The sequence below is a fragment of the Carlito syrichta genome, unplaced genomic scaffold (genome assembly GCF_000164805.1).
Source record: "Carlito syrichta isolate Samal-C Ts95f unplaced genomic scaffold, Tarsius_syrichta-2.0.1 Scaffold302992, whole genome shotgun sequence".
Classification (NCBI taxonomy): Eukaryota; Metazoa; Chordata; class Mammalia; order Primates; family Tarsiidae; genus Carlito; species Carlito syrichta.
In genome coordinates this window covers 75,391-95,556 of record NW_007247088.1, presented here as the reverse complement: position 1 = coordinate 95,556, position 20,166 = coordinate 75,391, and the positions used below count along the sequence as shown (strand labels likewise).

Sequence of the window (20,166 nt, the reverse complement as noted above, 5' to 3'; positions counted from 1 at the left end):
CTGGAGTGCAGTGGTCGCTCCCGGCCACCGCAGCCTCAACCTGCTGGGCTCCGGTGATCCTTCCGCCCCAGCCTTCCAAGTAGCCGGAACTACAGGCGCGCGCTACCACGCCCGGCTAATTTTTTGATTTATTGTAGAGATGAGGTCTCGCCAAGTTGCCCAGGCGGGTCTTGAACCCGCGGGCTCAGACAGTCCACTCACCTCAGCCTCCCAAAGGCGCGGGATTACAGGCTGAGCCACCGAGCCTGGCTTAGTTTAGCTTCTTTATCAAGTATTATTTTTGATACATGAAAATGTTTTTGAATAGACAAATTTAGCAGGTTTTCTCTTAGCCACTATGGCTTCTGTTAGATTTTGCCAGCCGTGTCTGGCCTTTACTGATAGGCATGATTTTAGATACAACTTATTTTAAGGGATTGTTATATGTAATCTTGACATTGTATAGACTTGTAGTATGTTGTTTCCTTGGTTTGTTTAGACATTGAATGAATGGAAGAAAAGCAATATGTAAAACAAAATATATTCTACCTGTACCCTTTTTTTCTGTTAAACACCTAATTTAAAATGGCATCATCAAAAAAGAAACACTTTGTTAGTTGATGATTGAAGTCTAGACATTCACATTTTAGTCTTGGGGGGAAAAACAATGTAAGCCCCTAATTAAAATGTTAATCATTAATTGTGGTCATCAATAAATGTCATTAGATGCTTGTTTGCAGGACAGAATGCTACACTCAGAATTTAGAGAGCTATTAAAGAGAAAGGAGACCTTGCTTTCTGGTAACTTTAGGACAGCATGGAGAACTATATTATACAGGACCACAGGTTTAGTACCACATGAAGAAATAGGCAGTTATGCAGAATCATTTTGGTTTCTCCAAATTGGGTGGGGGGGGGCGTAGCAATCTCTGAGGAGTGGCAGGTTCTGGAGGAAGCCTTGGGGGGATAGAGAAGTAGATGGAGAATACAAGGAGATAGGATGTCCCGATGTACTTGGTATTAGAAGATTCCAGCACCACATGAGAGTGGTCAGCCAAGAGCAGGCATCTAATGAGGGATTGAGTAGGAATTCCTAGCTCAGGACAGTTTGAATGTTTCTAATACTTGAAAACCAGATCGCTTGAAGAACATGCATCAGACATGTGTTTTGCCACGGATGTATGTTGACTGATACCTGCTAAGTGCCCTGTGCTTTGCTAGTTACTGGGATTATATTGATCACAAGATGAGATACAGAACCTGTCTTTAGGATTATTGTAGTTTAGTTCAGTAGACAGATAATGATTCATCATACAAAGTAAAATCTATTCTTAGAATGTGAATCTCGGCTGGGCTCAGTGGCTCAACCTGTAATCCCAGCACTTGGGGAGGCTGAGGTAAGTGAATTGCCTGAGCTTGCGGATGTGAGACCAGCCCTAGCAACTTGAAGAGACCTACAATAAATAAATTAAAAAATAGCTGGGCGTGGTAGCATGTACCTGTAGTTTCAGCTACTTAGAAAGCTGAGGCAGGAGGATCACCAGAGCCTAGCAGGTGGACACTGGGGTGTCCGTGAGTGTGCTGTTGCACCCCAGCCTGGGCGATGGAGTTGGAGTCCAACTCAAAAAAAAAAAAAGTGGATCTTTTTATAATCTTGTTTGGGGTTTCTTGTTTTTTTAGTCTTAGGAGCTGCTGCATTATTCTGACAAAATTGTGTATTTCTACATTCCCAGCATATCGGGCTGCTGAAGGAATAGTCTTAATTTTGTACACAATAGTAAACTCAGAATTTTATAGCTGAAAAAAACCTCATAGTTTACTTCTGATCCATTGGTGTGTGTGTGTGAGAGAGTTGGAGTCTCACTCTGTCGTCCAGGCTTGAATGCAGTAGCACACTCATGGCCACCCCAGCGTTAACCTGCTGGGTTCAGGTGATCCTTCCACCTCAGCCTTACAGGGAGCTGGAATTATAGGCATGTGCCACTATGCCTGGCTAATTTTTGATTTATTGTAGAGATGAGGTCTCGCCAAATTGCCCAGGCGGGTCTCAAAACCCATGGGCTCAGTTAATCCTCTCACCTCGACCTCCCAACGACCTCCCAACCATGCCTGGCCGATCCATTCATTTCTATGGATGAGGAAATTGCATGTCTTTGCTTATGTTCATATGGGTTATTAAGCAGAGCTAGCAGTAAAACCAGGAAGCCTGATTAGTATTTTTCTTTTGCTTCAAGTTGCCTCTTAAATATATAGAAAGTAGTATCATTTTTTGTGAGGGGTGGGGGTCATCAAAATATGGTTAATTTCAGAGATAACCTAAATCAGCATTCCCTTTTTCTTCTTTTTTTTGAGAAAGCAGGATTTATTGAGAGGACAGAAAAGCTGCCACATTGCGGGGGGGACCCAAGGGAGTTGCCCTCAACATTCTTAAATATTAAGTGTGGTTAGTATCCGTAGCTGTTTTCATTTTGCTTTCATTAGGGTGCAAGGGAAATTCTGTTAGAAATTAGCAGGATTAGTGCCCACTTTTCCAACATCCTTTAAGGAGAAAAACAACTTCAAAGTTTTGCCATTTTGTAGGCCAATAAAATTCCTTTAATGATAGAATGTTCTTTTTTCTTTACGTTTTTGTGGTATAATCTTGAACTGAAACTATTTCAGATAACTAAAGTATAAATCTTTCCCTAAATTATTATTTGAGTTAAGGATCAATGAATATAATATAGAAATATGATTGAAACTTATCATAGAGATGTTGAAATCTTTATAAAGGCAGAGATGAGGGCCATTTCAGTCATTATTTAGAAACCTTGGTTAAATATATACAAAACATGAAAATCTTTTATTACTATGTATATAGCACCTTTTGTAGACCAAAGAAAAATGTTAATCCTTTCAAATGGGTAGGTTATAGAATTAAGCGCAAGGGGCTTTGGTAAATCACAAGAGACTGCATGGACTGTGAAGCATGTGCACTCTGGAGCTGGATGGCTGGATTTCATGTCATAACCTTGCCATGCACTAGCTGTATGGCCTTGGTCAAGTCTTTAACCTCTTTCTGCTTGGTGTTCTCATCTGTAGGATAAGGACAATAATGATTCTTAACTTATGGGATTGTCATGAGAATAAATAAGTTAGTAAATGTAAAATGTAAAGAGCAAGGAAAAGCATGATCCCATCCCAGCAAGAGAGAAAGACATTTTCTGGATGGTGAGAGAGGCCAGTCGATTTGTGTATTTCCAAGTGGATTCATGGGGCAGTCATATTTGATATGCCAGCTTCTCTTAGCAGTGAGTTGGGCACAGGCTGAAAAGATACAGACCGTGTCTGCCCCTTGTCCAACTGGAATAGAATGCAAGTTATGAAAATATTTCATTACAGTAATAATTGAGTATGGTGGGAAGTGAACAGGCAGTCTCCTTTACCAAAGAAGTTGGAGGAAGTGCCTTAGTCTGTGCTCTAAGTACAGGGCTATGATGTTCACGGTTGAACTGACCAAGTTTATACTGGTTGCTGAAGAGCTTTTACCCCCAAAGTATCAACTTCTTATTCTACCCCTTTCTGCTAGAATTCACCCTTTTCCTTTCTCCTCCCCCTTCCTTCTCTGACTTCTTTTTTCCCCACATATTTTCCCTACTTCTCTCCCTCTTCCTCCTTTACTTCCCCCACCCCATTCATTCTTTTGTCCACTCAGCCGCCTATGCATCTAATATTTTTGACTGTTTTACTGGCTTGTGTGATTGCTCATTAGGTTTTTGTATTTCTGGAACTAGCTTTGATAATTCATTCACTTTGATGAAAAGAGGTAATCGTGCAATTATTAGATGGTTATCTAACATGACTTCATTTTTGCTTATTTTGAAGTTTTTCTTAGACTAGACATTTAATTCTGTATTGCTGAATATTTACATGTAAACTATAATTATGTATGTATTTATACCACATCACTTCCAATAGTAATCTAAACCAGACACATTTTATGAAGCCAGCATCACCTTGATATCTAAGTCATACAAAGGCGCCACAGGACAATAAGACTACAGGCCAGTGTCTCTGAACATTGGTGCAGAAATCTTCAATAATAAAATATTAGCAAACTAAGTTCAGCAACACATCAAAAAGATTACATATCATGACTAAGTAGGATTTATCCCTGGTATGCAAGGCTGGCTTAACATGCACAGATCAATTAATGTGATATGTCACATTAGCAGTATGAAAACTAAAAATCACATAATCAGTTGTTGCAGAAACAGTGCTTGACAAAGTTGAGCATTCTTTCTTGATATAAGCTCATGAACAGTTTAAATATGAAAGGAAAATTTCTCAATATAAGAGACCATTTATGAAAAACCCACAGCTGGCCAGGTGCAGTGGCTCAAGCCTATAATCCCAGCACTTTGGGAGACCAAGGTGAGAGGATTGCCTGAGTTCAGGGATTCAGGACCAGCCTGGGAAACTTGGTGAGACCTCATCTCTACAATAAATGAAAATATTAGCTGGGCGTGATGCCATGGGCCTATAGTTTCAGTACTTGGAAGGCTGAGGTGAAAGGATCGCCTGAACCCAGCAGGACAAGGCTTTGGTAGCTGTGAGCATGCCACTACACTCCAATGTGGTTGATGTGGTGAGAATCCCAACTCAAAAAACAAAACAAAACAAAAAGACACAAAAGAACCCCACAGCTACCACAGTAATCACAGGGAACATCCTACAGCTTTCTTATACAGGCAGGGATGCCAAGTGTTACCATTCTCTTCTGCATAGTACTGGAAGTACCAACAAGAGCAATCAAACAGAAATAAACAAATCTGAAATTGTAGATGACATGATCCTGTATCTAGAAAACCCCAAAATTCCACACAAAGAAGACTCTGTTAGAACTCATAAATTAACTCAGTAAAGTTGCAGTATACAAAGTCAACATAAAAATCAGTAGGATTTCTATATATAAATAAGAACCAGGCTGAAGATAGACAAGTGTGACCTTATCAAACTCAAAAGAAACCATCAAGAGAATGGCAAGATAACACACAGAATGGGAAAAAAATATTTGCTAACTGTATCTGACAAAGACCTGACATCTGGGATCTATAAGAGACTCAAATGAGCTGAAAGGTATAAAACAAACATCCCTGTTAAAAAATGGGCAGAGGACATGAGTAGACACTTCCCAGAAGACATATGAGCAACCAACGAATGTATGAAAAAAGGCTCACTCTCACTAATCATCAGAGAAATGCAAATCAAAACTACACTGAGATACCACCTTATCCCAGTAAGGATGGTCATCTTTATTGAATCAAAAAAAACAGTAGATGCTACCATAGGTGTGGAGAAAAGGGAATGCCTCTACTCTGTTGGTGGGATTGATTGCAAACTACTCCAACCTCTATGGAAAATAGTGTGGGAATTTTTGAAGGAACTAGAAATTGACCTTACATATATCATCTAGCAATTGCTCTCTTGGGAATATACTTGAGGAACATAAATTGTTCTATAAAAAAGACAACTGCACATACATGTTTATTGCCACATTATTCATGGTAGCGAAAACACAGAACCAATTTATATGCCCGTTGAAAGTAGACTGGATAAAGAAAATGTGATACATGTGCTCCATGGAGTATTACACAGCCATAAGAAGGACAAAAATCATGGACCTCTCAGCAAATTGGATGGAATTGGAGATAATCATTCTTTGCGATCTATCACAGAAACAAAAAACCAAATACCACATGTTCTCACTCATGTGGAACCTGAAAGTTAACCACAATTGCACAAGGGAGGGATCGGCAATCGTGGGACGCTGTGGGGTGGGGGAGCATGTTGCAACAAAAAGTGTAGCTGGTCCTCAACCAGGGAACTGGAGGACTAGTTGGAAGCCCAGACTTTACTGCACATACATGACTTATGTGCCCAATCCTGACTTGTACCCTACATCTTATCATAAAATAAAGTTAAAAAAAATCAAGAACAGCCATTTGTGGCAGCATAAAAATGCACATATAAATTTAACCAAGAGGGTGAAAGATTGATACATGAAAGCCATAAAACTGATGGAAGACATTGAAGAAGATACAAGCAAATGGAAAAGTACCTTATGTTCATGGATGGGAAGATGTAATATTCTTTTTTTTTTTTTTTTTATTTGGAGTCTCACTCTGTCGCACAGACTGGAGTGCAGTGGCCGCTCCCGGCCACCGAAGCCTCGACCTGCTGGGTTCTGGCGATCCTTCTGCCTCAGCCTTTCAAGTAACTGGAACTACAGGTGCGCGCTACCACGCCCAGCTAATTTTTGATTTATTGTAGAGATGAGTCTCGCCAAGTTGCCTAGGCAGGTCTCGAACCCGCGGGTTCAGGCAATCCGCTCACCTCAGCCTCCCAAAGGTGCGGGATTACAGGCTGAGCCACTGAGCCCAGCGTAATATTCTTAAATTGTCCATATTACCCAAAGCAGTGTACAGATGTAATATAATTCATATCAAAATTCTAATGACATTCTTTACAGAAATAGAAAAACAATCCTACAGTTTGTAAAGGTCCACAAAGTGCCTCGAATAGCCAAAGCAATAATGAGAAAGAAAGAGTTGGAGACATCATACACTTGAGTTTAAATTATGTTACAAAGCTATAGTAATCATAACCATCTGGTCCTGGTATAACAACAGAAACATAGACCAAAGGAACAGAATAGACAGCCCAGAAATAAATCCAAAGATATACGGTAAACTAATTTTTGACAAGGGAGCCAGTGAGGAACAGATTGTCTCTTCTGTATATGGTACTGAGAAAACGATTTTCACATGTAAAAGAGTGAAATTAGATTCTTATATTAGAAAATACACAAAAATCCACTCAAAATGGATAAAAGAACTAAGTATAAGATCCAAAACCAAAAAAATAGAGGGGGAAGTCTTCTTGACATTGGTTGTGGCAGATTTTTTTACACCAAAAGCTCAGGCTGCAAAACAAAAATAAATAAATGGAACAACATTAAGCGAAACAGCTTTTGTACAGCAAATAATACAATCAACAAAATGAAAAGGCAACTTGTAGACTATGAAACAATATTTGCAAACCATATATGTTAAGGGACTAATTAATATACAAAATTTTAAGTAACTCTTATAATAACAGAAAAACAACCTGATTAAAAAATAGGCAAAGGACCTGAACAGACACTTCTCCAAAGAAGACATAAAAATGGCCAACAGCTATATCAAAAGGTGGTTAATGTCACTAATCAGGGAAAAGCAAATTAAAGACATTATGAAGTGTCATTTCTCACCTGTTTTAGGATGGTTATTACAAAAAAGATGAGATAAATATTGGCAAGGGTGTAGAGAAAAGGAAACCCTTGCACACTGTGTGTGGGAGTTTAGATTGGTGCAGTCATTATGAAAAACAGTATGGAGGTTCCTAAAGAAATTAAAAATAGAACCATGATAGGACCCAGCACACCTCACAGAGGTATCTGCACTCCTGTGTTCATTGTAATTTCACAATAGGCAAGATATGGAAACAATCTCAGTGTCCATCATGGACAAATGAATAAAGAAAATATGAGACATAACATAGGCACAATGGAAAATTATTCAGCCTTTAAAAAAAGGAGATACAGCTATTTGCTATAGCATGGATGAACCTGGAGGACATTATGCCAAGTGAAATAAGGTAGACACAAAGAAAATTGCACGATCTCACTTATATGTAGAATCCTTTTTTTTTCTTTAAAGAAACATCAAATATACAGAAATAGAAATTAAAACAGTGGTTACCATGGGCTGTCAAGAAGGCCTTCCAAAGTGCTGGGATTATAGGCATGAGCCACTGCTCCTGTCTACAATTGTAATTTAGTAATGAAGTAAGAACAAAATGAGAAATTGTCATAAAAACAATAAAAGCTGGTTATAAGGAGAATAGAGAAAGGTGGGTAGGCAAGGAGAAATGAAGTATGAACAGACACAGCTGACCTTATTGCACAGTGTTATTTGTGGTTACCATTCATTCCAGCTGTGATGTACATTGCATTGAGTGACAATAGTCAGGGCTGCTACCTGTTGGTAATTGATCAGTGTTTGCTGATTGTAGGAAAAAAACCCAAACAGAAAAAAACAGGTGAAAGCCAATTTTTATAGGGAAAATTGAAGAACAGAAAGAACAACTTTTTCACAAAATAAAATTACTAAGTGTAGTTGTGTGGTTGGTTAGTGGTAGTTGATGTTGCTGTTCCAAGTTATTTTTTTTCTTCTTCCTCTAAAGCTATGGCTACTAGGTCATTTCTATCATATTTTAAACAGTTTTCATCTCCCTTTGAGGAAGTGTTTCTAATTAGATCGATGACCCATTTAAATTATTCAGGCAGTTGCGGATTTACTGACCCAACCTCTTTTTGTTAAAAAATAAAGCTACAAGCTACTGATCTAAAAGGAAACACGAATATTTGCTTTTTCTAGTTGAATTGAGAAGACCTCAGCTTGCACAGAAGCAGCAATCAGTATTGGTAGTTTATATAACATTATGAAGTATGTGAGCTAAAATACTGTCCTTTTGTGTGTATTTGATTGTTTTGTATTTTTGTACATACAATTAAGATCCTTTTAGGCTGGGCGCTATGACCAACCTGGGCAACTTGGCGAGACCTCATCTCTACAGTAAATAAAAAAATTAGCTGGGCGTGATGGCGCGTGCCTGTAGTTCCAGCTACTTGGAAGGGTGAGGCAGAAGGATCACTGAGCCCTGCAGGTTGAGGCTGCAGTGGCCGTGAGCGTGCCACTGCACTCCAGCCTGGGCAACAGAGTGAGACTCCAACTCAAAAAAAAACAAACAAAAAAAAGATCCTTTTATGTGGACATACCTGAGGCAGACAAGAAGTAACAGGTGATTTTTCTGTCATCTTTCTGTGTTTGGTAGTTGTGCTGTCCTTCGCATATGTGTCCATAGTGGAGTTTCAGAATCTGTGAGGTATAATTGGATCACCCAGGACTTCTTATCCTGGGGGGCATTGGCCTGTCTCTGAAGGATACAGGCAAGTCAGTTCTGAGAGGGCTTCATGCATCATACTCTGGCTGTTGTGATGGTTTGTTCAAGATCATACTGCTCTGGTGTGATCTTAACTCCAACTTGGAGTTAAGATCCATTTGTTTCTTCACCAGTTGGTCAGTGTGCTCCTACTTTGTGGCATATGCCTAGCTGGCCTATGGTAATGTAGAGGTGAGTATAATATGGACCTTCCCATGAGGAGCCAAGTGGGGAACACAGACATTCACTTAGAATATAATGTGCTCACAATATAGTCTGAAGGTATGGTTAAAGGGGGGTTCAGAATGGATAATGTCCAGTACTACCTGAGAGATTTGGCAAAGGCATCACAGAGGAAATGGCATTTTAACAGCATTTTAAGGCTAGATAGGCATTGATCAAGATGCAAAGGTATTCCAAACATATCAAGCATGAGTCTAGAGTCATGAAAGGTCATGGTGTGTTTGCAGAACACTGAAAAGTTCAGAATTAGCTGCCGTGTGGCAAGGAGTTGGAGAAGAGGTAGGATGGAGACAACTAGACAGCTGGTCATGTAAGGAGTTAAGATGCTGTTCTGCTGTAACTGTGATATCAACAGAGTTCTTAGAGAAGCAGTGACATGACGATACTAGTGGGATTTTGTTTTGTATGGGGTGTGTGTGTGTGTCTCTGGAGTGCAGAGGCAATGTTCACGGCTACTGCTGGTGATCCTTCCACTTTAGTCTTCCAACTAGCTGGAACTACAGGTGCACACCATCATGTCTGGCTAATTTTTTGATTTATTGTAAAGGCGAAGTCTCATCAAGTTGCTCGGGCTGTTCTCAAACCTCCTGCCTTAGCCTCCTGAGTAGTTGGGACTATAGGCACGCACCACCATGCCTGCCTATTTTTATGATTTTTTTTTTTTTAGAAACATGGTCTTGTTATGTTGCCCAAGCTGGTCTCGAACTTCTCAACTCAAGCAATTCTCCCACCTCAGCCTCATGCTGAGATTACAAGCATGAGCAACTATACCCAGTGTAGAATTTTAAATAAAGGAATTGTGAGGATCTCAACCAAAGCAGAGGCATGGAGACTGAGGAAGGGAAGAATCTGAGAGGAACTCAACATCAGCGCATCACTGGCTTAGTAGTTATTAGATTGATGAGAGGAAAGGAGGAGTTGAGGGAAGCTCCCAGGTTTCCATGTCTTTGTTACAGAGTGGATGGTGGATGTCATTCATAGAAAAAGGACTGTAGAGGAGGTGCAGCATAGCAGGAGATGATCATTTCAATTTGAAGATGTTATGGTGCTTTTTAAGACATCTAGGTTGAGAGTTATTGTAGGTATGTCTGGAGATAGGAGATTTGCACATTTAAAAGCATGGTGCTCCTCTGGATGCAGGGTGAGGGTGAAGCATTGAGTAAATGATCAAGGACAGAATCTGTGCAGGGAATGCATGGTGGTGTCAGGGAGATTAAGAAAATTACCTTGAGAGCAGGTGGAATACCAGTAGATAATGGTGCCAGTGAATTTGGGAAAGAATAGATTCCAGAACAGGATGCACAGAGACAGATGGTTTGAAGAATTTAAAGAGAAGATGGATGAATTAAATACACGGGGCATTGATTTGGCAGATGGAAAAGCAATTGTAGCTACCATTGAAAGCTGGTAGGTGAAACATGCCAGGCAATAGTTTACTTTGCCATGAGTAGTACTGAAGGAGAAATGAACTTGGATGGTTGTTAGAGCAGTATCAGAAGGGATTGCACCCAATTGTGCTTAAGAGTTATTTTTAAATAGGAGTTTCATCAAGTGAATCTAGAGGTAGGGCTTGATGAAGCCTGTGCCTGAGAGCTGTCATTTTCTGGGTGAGTAGGAGTTGAAGTCAGGGGTCAGATGAACCCTAGTTGAGTTTGATTGAGTGCTTGTTTGCAGTGGCTTCATGCTGTGTACTTTATAAAGTTGACCCTTGAACTTTAAGGGGTTGGGACATTCACTCTGTATGCAGTAGAAAATCTACATATACTTTGACTTCCTGTAATCTTTTTTTTTTTTTTTTGAGTTGGAGTCTCACTCTGTCACCCAGACTGGAGTGCAGTGGCCGCTCACCCACCACAGCCTTGACCTGCTGGGCTCTAGCAATCCTTCCCCCTCAGCCTTCCAAGTAGTCGGAATTACAGGCATGCGCTACCACGCCCAGCTGATTTTTTTGACTTATTGTAGAGAAGAGGTCTCGCTGCCCAGGCGGGTCTTGAACCCGCAGGCACAGGCAGTCTACTCACCTCAGCCTCCCAAAGGCGCGGGATTACAGGCTGAGCCCCCGAGCCTGACTGACTTCCTGTAATCTTAATTACTAATAGTCTGCTGTTGATCGGGGGCCTTATGGATAGCTTAAACAGTCAATTAACACATATTTTATATATTATATGTATCATATACTACTGTATTCTTATGGTAAACTAGAGAAAGAACATGTAATTGAGAAAATCCTAAGGAAGAGAATATGTATTTAATATTCTTTAATGGGAAGTGGTAAGGTCTTCATCCTTTTTGTTTTCATGTTGAGTAGGCTGAGGAGGCGTAGGAGGAGGGAGGAAGAAGGGTATTAGTCTTGCTCTGTAAAGGGTGACAGAGGAAAATGTATATGTGAACCCTAGAACTTCAGACCTGTGTTGTTCAAGGACCAACTGTGTGTGTGTGTGTGTGTGTGTGTGTGTGTGTGTGTGTGTGTGTGTGTGTAATTCCATTGGGTAGCGGCCTGTGTGTGTGTGTGTGTGTGTAACTCCATTGGGTAGCGGCCCCCTAATTCCCCAACTAGGACATGTATTATAATATCCATTTAGAGGTGAAGAAATGGTTTAAAGGGAATTACATAATTTACCTGAAGTCAACATACTTAAGTAAGTCTTGGATCTACGTTATGAACTCACTCAGTCTGATCCCATTATAATTAATTTTTAACCAAGGTTTAAAAGAGGAGAAAATACAAAGTAGAAAAGGTAAGATTTGATGCAACTTCCGTGGAGAAAGTTGACAGGGGTTGGTGGCTATCCAAGGTAATAGGGAAGAGAAGAATTGCTAACTTGGAGAATTCCAAATTTGATCTCTCTTCCATCCTCCCATAGAAGTGTCTTCAACATAGGGCTGACTGGGACAGGTAAAATAGAAGATTAAAATTAGTGTTCATTCCACACAGCACTGAATCATAACCTGCTGTTATTATAAAGTTTGATAGACTTCACAAACTTTAGCTGCTCACTATGGCCCATCTGACCAGTTAAGACTGGAATATGGCAGGAAACCAGAGAGACACCACTAGTTTTGCATATTCTGGAGCCAGAATTGCAAAGAGAGGAAAGAAGTACTGTATATAGTAGACCAGTGGAAAAAAATACAGCCTAAAATCTGTTATTGGCAATTTTTGCTGTGAAATTTCTGGGTAGTTTCATGGCTCTGATCATTGGTCTTTTGTTAACAGTTATAATTAGTATTATTTACGTTTATTGGCAAACTTTAATAATTTAATTGCATTCCAATTCATTGCATGTATATTACCATAAAATTAAATGAGCCATTACCATAAAAAATAAAATATGGATATTTCTTTTCATAGCTTGGAAGAGCCTACAGGAAATAATCTTCTGGTTGACATTCCATTTTTTTCTGTTTCAAGTACTTATTCTGTTTTTTTGTTTTTTAATTTACGCATTCGGCACACTAATTGAGCACTTGCTTGTGCACTAAGTTCTGAGAGGATTCAGTGGTGAACAAGACAAAGCTTATAGTCGAGTGAGACCATCTGTAAACAAATATGTCATGTTGTGAAGTGCTGTGAACTAAAGAAGCAGTGTAGGGAGCTAGGATGTAAGAGTGCTAGTGTGGTCTATTTGCACATAGTGTATGGTCAGGGAAGGTCTCCTTTGAGGGAGTATGCCACCTGAGAAAAAGTAACACAGGCAGAGAACAGTAAGAACAGAACTAGGGTTCTAGTACTAGGCAGAGCTCGGGTAGGGTCAGAGTGGGCATGTGCACAAATAGGAAGGCGACAGTGTGACTGGGGGACAGTGAATTCATGGAAGGAGCCGGGGCCTATGTTGTGGGGGCCTTGTAGGCTGTGCTAAAGACTTTGGACAGTGTGGTTGTGGTTTATGTGTTCACATAATTAATCTAGATCGGATGTAATGATTAAAGTGACAGTGTCTAAATCAGTAGATTTGGCAATTTTTATATTTATAGCATTGACTATTTTTATTTTGTAGGATGGAACAAAATTCATCTGTATTGGAGCTCTGTATTCTGAACTTTTGGCTGTCAGCAGTAAAGGAGAACTTTATCAGTGGAAGTGGAGTGAATCTGAGCCTTACAGAAATGCCCAGGTATTCTATTTTACTAAATGTTGCATCGACTAGCTCTACATAGTAATACATAGTAATACATACAACATAGTAATCATTTTTCTTATGCTTTCAAAGAATCCTTCATTACATCATCCACGAGCAACATTTTTGGGGTTAACCAATGAAAAGATAGTACTCCTGTCTGCAAATAGCATAAGAGCAACTGTAGCTACAGAAAATAACAAGGTATGAAATGCTTTGCATTGATAAACATTTCATGCTTAAATTCTTGGTTCTCTCTCTTTTTTGGCTCTTTTTTCATCTTTGCATTTTCTATCTCTCTGACATAAATACAAAGTGTCTCAAGCCTTAGTAGAGGAATCTAGTGAGACAGTCTATAAACAAGTAAATATGTCACATTTTTTGGTTTTGTTTTATTTTGACTAGTTTATCTCTATACTATAATTCAGCTTTAACGTAGCCTTTCTACTTTAAGGGAAGGAAAAATATTCAAAAACTGCTGAGAAAAGAGGAGATGTTTAGATGCTATGAAATACACATAGAGAAATTATGAATATCATGCCTCAAATTATCAGTTTGGCTTTAAAGTCACGAAATTCTTTTAAAATTGGTTGGAGCAAGCATTTACTTCTGATTAATGACTTAAAGAAGGCCATATTCATAACTGCTATTGTGATTTATGTGAAAATAGTATTTTAGTTTTATTGTTATTATGAAACTTTTCTGAATTTTTATAGGACTTAGCTCAAAAGATTTTACAATTCCAGTCTTTATTTAAAACTTAGTATTTTGTTCTTTAGGTTGCTACATGGGTGGATGAAACTTTAAGTTCTGTGGCTTCTAAATTAGAGCACACTGCACAGGTTTACTCTGAACTTCAGGGAGAGCGGATAGTTTCTTTGCATTGCTGTGCCCTTTATACCTGCGCTCAGCTCGAGAACAATTTATATTGGTGGTGAGTTTCATTGGGGGGAAGAATGTCTTATCCATGAATGCTTTTGTGTGGTTAGAGTGCTTTGAGTAGTAGAATACAAACATGAGTATGTCAGTCAAAATAATGCCTTGTAGCTGGGTGGAGTGGTTCATGCCTGTAGTCCCAGCTACTCAGGGGGCTGAGGCAGAGGGATTGCCTAAGTTCTGATCATGCCACTGCACTCCAGCCTGGGTAACAGAGTGAGATCCTCTGTATATAAAGAATACCTTATAGAGAAGGAGATTTTTACTTAGGAGCAAAGTAACATTTATAAAAATTTTTTTTGAAGAAAAATTTATAAAAGCGATGCATACTTAATGACTATAATTATTAAATTTTTATAAAAATATGAAGAAATAAACAAGTCATGTAGAATCTCACAACCCGAAGATAATAACTACCTTTAACATTTGGAGGTGTTTGAAAACTTTTTTTCCTATACATAAGTATATACTTTACTTTTACATAATTGGACATATAAGTAATACAGTATTTTTTAAAAAATTTGATTGCTATGCCTATTCTCTGCCTTATTTAATTACAGCTTTACTGTTAGAAGGTGACATTAAATTTTTTCTTTGTTGTACTTTAAGGAGTTAACAGTAAATTTACATTGGCAGAAATAATATGTAGGGGAGTCTTCTATTAAAATAGAATTATTTCCAAGAAAAACATCAGTTAAAAAAAATAGTATTCTAAAGGTTTAATAAAAATAGATCCAGTTATTTATTAAACTCTTGAACACATTGCAGTGACAAGTAATTTACACATGTTAATATTCTGAGGCAAAAATACTGGGGAAATACTAGAACTGTTTCAATGATAATATGTGTATTTTCAAGATTTATTTAATAGTCTGCTCTGCTGCTTACTTTACTAATTTATGCTTTTTCTTTTCAGGGGTGTGGTTCCTTTTAGTCAAAGAAAGAAAATGTTAGAAAAAGCTAGAGCAAAAAATAAGAAGCCCAAGTCCAGTGCTGGTATTTCTTCGATGCCGAATATCACTGTTGGTACTCAGGTAGGTGATTAGAATTAAACTTGTTCCAAGGGTCATTATTTATCTTCAATATCACTTTCTTTCCCTGCAAGCAGTTCTCTTACAAGGAGTTTTATAGATGAGCATCATGTGAAGAACCAGGTTTCTGTAGCAGGTCTGTGCCACACCGTTCTTTTGTCATTCAGTAATGAGTAACATGGTGTAGGTTCTGGCCTAATGTCACTAGGTTTCTCTGTGGGGCAGGGTTCCCATAATAGCCTGGTTGTAAGAATAATTTGATACTTTTACAATGCAGAGAATGGAGCTCCCTTACCTGAAATGCTATTTTAGTTTGTTTGGTGGTAGGGCCAGACATCATTGTGTTTAACAAACATCTCAGGTGATTCTTATGGCTAAGCAGTTTAAAAGATAATGCTTTATAGGGTTATTGTCAGTATGAGGCTTTGTCAAATCTCCATTTCTACCAATTTTCTGTGTTTTTTTGAATCTGAGATGGTTTTAGGCTTCTATAGATACTAACTTTACAAAGGTGATTTTCTAATATCCTAGTGGTTCTCAAAGTCCAAAGACTCCTGCTTGCTCCTTGATCCTTCTAGGAAGCCTGCAAATTCCCTTTCTTTTCAGTTACCTATCTGTGTGAGGCTAAATTGACTTCCTATATACTTTAGTCAAAATAACATATCTGTAAAAGCAGACATGAGAATTCAGCTATCTTCTATTGTTTACATTCATAGATTTGCTAAAATGTAAATGATGTAACTTTTCTCATTCCTTTTTTTAAAAAACCTAGTTGCTTTTCATAAAAATTGTTTACTTAACATCAGGTTTTATTACTATTGTATTTTAAAATGTCTTATTTTTAGTTACTAATCTATTTAGCTTACTCGGTTTTTATTCACTAATTATTAAAACTAAATATGACCCACATAAAATTTTTGTGAGATACTAAGTAATATTTAATATTGAGAAATAATTTTGCGATCAGATGAGTTTGCCAACTATTGTTATACTACTAATTTATTAGACTCTGGTAGAAGTTTATCTTCAGGATAAAACTTGATAATTATATTTGTTATAGAAATGATATAGACCGGGCTTGGTGGCTCAGCCTGTAATCCCATGCTTTGGGAGGCTGAGGTGAGTGGATTGCCTGAGCCCACGGGTTTGAGACCCGCCTGGGCAACTTGGCGAGACAATAAATAAAAAATTAACTGGGCGTGGTAGTGCACGCCTGTAGTTCCAGCTATTTGGAAGGCCGAGGCGGAAGGATCATTGGAGCCCAGCAGGTCGAGGCTGGGGTGGCCGGGAGCGACCACTGCACTCCAGTCTGGGCAACAGAGTGAGACTCCAACTCAAAAACAAACAAACAAACAAAAAATGATATAATGAATGTTTAAGAACTTAATAATCCTCTGAACTTAGACCAAAAAATGGTGGTTTTTATTATGTAATGTGGTGTTTATTTCCTAATCCAGCACTTTTATTTCGTTTTTTCCCTTATCACCACAAGGTATTAAAATGTATCAATTCATTTTGTCCATTACTTTTTTTCTCTTAACTCATAGTTGTTTTGTTCTGACTCTTGTTGGCCTTTCAACTAGAAAGTTTTTTTAATGAGTATCCACTATTCTGAACATTATTGTTCAGCTTTCATCATTTATATCAGTTTCTTTGGACTGGGTACTGGCTCTTGATACTCTATCTATCCTCCCTCCCTCCCTCCCTTCCACTCATCCACCCACCCTTGACTCTACCTACCTACCTTCTCTTTTCCTATTTGGTGCTTGTACTAATTTCTGATGTCCTTGAAGTTCCTTGTGAACTGTACTCACATAATAGGATATATTAGCAGCTGCTGTTAGCAGGTGGCATTACTGTAGGCAGGGAGGGCAGTATAAAAGCTTTAAAGAGTACTAGAGAAACACTTTAAATAAAAAAACTTGGCACTAAATTGTTGGATGATAGTAGCATATTAAAATAACTTGCTGTAGAACTAAGATTTTGTTATAGACTGTGGAATACTGGAAGTTTAAGGCAGTCAGAACTGCCGGGCACAGTGGCTCACTCCTGTAATTCCAGCACTTTGGGAGGTGGAGATGAGAGGATTGCCTGAGCCCCCAAGGGTTCGAGACCAGCCTAGACAACATGGCAAGACCCCATCTCTACAGTAGATCAAAAAAATTAACTGGGTGTGGTGGCACACACCTGTAGTTCCAGCTACTTGGAAGGCTGAAGTGGAAGATCTCCTGAGCCCAGCAGATTGAGGCTGCAGTGGCTTTGAGTATGTCACCGCCCAGCTTGGGTGACAGAGCGAGCCTCAAACTCCAAAAAAAAAAAAAAAAAAACAACTGCAGAACAAGGAAAATATTCATGTGCTAACATTAGAAAGAGCTGTTGGCCACTGTATTCTACTATAGCTGCATTCAACAGATCATAATTGTTGAGAGTAATGTATTTAGCAAATGTTCATTGCATGTTTTATTATATGCTAGACCCTGGATAATACACCTTTTTATCTTTGAAGTGCCTTTTTTAATAAGCACTAATAAATAACTTCTGTTATGCCATATTTAAAAATTCTTTTTAAAAGATTTTCTTTATAAAGATGAGATCTCATTTATTTTGCCCAGGCTGATCTCGAACTCCTTTGGCTCAGGCAGTCCTCCCACTTTGGCCTCCCAAAGTGCTGGGATTATAGATGTGAGTCACCACACCGAGCCCACATTTCTTTTTTAATTAAAGCCTTCTTTTTTCTTTTCTTTCTCTTTCTCTTTCCCTTTCCCTTTCCCTTTCCCTTTCCCTTCCTTCCTTCCTTCCTGCCTTCCTGCCTTCCTGCCTTCCTGCCTTCCTGCCTTCCTGCCTGCCTTCCTGCCTTCCTGCCTTCCTGCCTTCCTGCCTTTTTTTCTATTTTTTGATTTTTAAAAAAATTTAAATGTGTGATTAGATACATAAGCAGTCATTGTGCAGGTGAAGTTTGGGCCTCCCATTGATACTCACTTTGCCTGGTTTGGGATCAGGTACTCTTATTGATATTATGTGCCTCCCATTCTTTCTTCCCTGGCAGTGTCCCACTACTGCCAATCCCTTTCTTGTAGTAGTATGATAAATGTTCAGGATTCACTTGTGAGTGAGAACATGTGGTATTCAGTTCTTTGTTTCTGTGATAGATCACTGAGTATGGTAGACTCTGAATCCATTTAATTTGCTGCAAAGTCCATAATTTTGTCCTTTATGACTGCGTGATATTCCGTCATGTATATATGTACCACATTTTTTAATCCAGTTCGCTTTTGATAGCACGATTGGTTCCATATTTTTGCTATTGTGAATAGTGCTGCAAAAACATGTGTACCCAGGTATCTTTTCTGTAGAATGATTTGAGTTCCTCTGGGGATATTCTCAGAAGGGGGATTGCTGGGTCATATGGAAGGTGGATTTTTAGATCCTTTAGAAATTGCCACACTGTTTTCCACAGAGGTTGTACTATTTTACACTCCCACCAACAGTGCATTCCCTTTTCTCTGCATCCTTGCCAGCATCTGTTGTTTTTTTGTTTTATTAATGGTGTCCATTCTTATTGGCGTTAGGTGGTGTCTCGGTGTGGCTTGGATTTGCATTTCTCTGATGATTAGTGAGGCTGAGCATTTTTTCATATGTCTGTTGACTGCCTGTATATCTTCCTTTGAGAAGTGTTTTTATGTCTTGCACATGATTTAGTGGGGCTGTTTGTTTTTCTTCATTTCAGCAGTCTTGAGTTCCTTGTAGATCCTGGATGTTAGGCCTTTGTTAGAAATATACTTGGCAAATATTTTACCCCATTCGGTGGGCTGTTTCTCCACTCTCTTGATAAGTTTCTTTTGCTTTCCAGAAACTTTTCAGTTTGGTAAGGTCTCACTTGTCTATCTTATCTCTTATGGCATGGGCTTTTGATCAGGAATTGGTTGCTTATTCCAATTCCCTAAGGGTGTCGCCTGCATTTTCTAAGATTCTTATAGTTTGAGGTTTCATGTTTAGGTTTTTGACCTATTAGAGTTGATTTTTTGTATATGGTGATAGGTAGGGTTCCTGTTTAATTCTTCTGCATGTGGTCAACCAGTTTTCCCAGCACCATTCACTAAATAGGTTCCCTTTTCCCCAGTGGTTGTTGGTGGAAGCTTTTGTTGAAGATGATGGTTGAGAAATTGAGGTTTTGCTCCCAAAATCTCTGTCCTGATCCACTGGTCTGTATGCCTGCTCTTGTACAATACCAGGCTGTTTTGATTATTGTAGACTTATAGTACAGTTTAACATCTGTAAATGTGATACTTCCCTTTTTTTTTCTTTTGCTGAGGATTGTTTTGACTGTTTATGGTTGTTTATGTTTCCATATGAATTTCTGTATTGTCATTTCTAGGTCTAAGAAGAATAATGTTGGTAATTTAATGGGTACAGGATTGACTCTGTAGATTGCCTTGGGTAGGATGGACATCTTAATAATGTTGATTCTTCCAGTCCATGAGCATGGAATATTTTTTCATTTGTTTGTGTCTTGGATTTCTTTGAGCAGTGTTTTGTAGTTTTCATTGTAAAGATCTTTCATTTCTCTGGTTAGGAAGATGCTGAGGTGTTTCTTTTCTTTTTTTTATTTTTGTAATGAAGCCTTCTTTCTTGTTTATTGGTCCTGTTTCAGGCTATAAGCTTTCACCAATCTTTTCTGAAAATTTTCTGGATGAAAATTCCTTCAAGTCATAGCTAAGCAGGACATTTTTTTTTTAAAGAAGGTTTCTCTTATGTACTGTTTATTTTATACCACAGAACTACAGTTAATGATACACAGCTATTCTTTGGTAGAACTACAATACAATACAACTCTG

General features: G+C 38.7%; 1 protein-coding gene across 1 annotated transcript in view; it reads left to right on the top strand.

The window, feature by feature from the left end:
• The window catches only part of UBR5 (ubiquitin protein ligase E3 component n-recognin 5), a 104,832-nt gene that overhangs the window by 19,076 nt on the left and 65,590 nt on the right, over positions 1-20,166 (top strand). The window contains exons 9-12 of the mRNA XM_021711997.1: positions 13,245-13,361; positions 13,458-13,568; positions 14,144-14,298; positions 15,217-15,334. Coding sequence (XP_021567672.1) covers positions 13,245-13,361; positions 13,458-13,568; positions 14,144-14,298; positions 15,217-15,334 — 501 coding nt within the window. The remainder of the gene's footprint in view (positions 1-13,244; positions 13,362-13,457; positions 13,569-14,143; positions 14,299-15,216; positions 15,335-20,166) is intronic.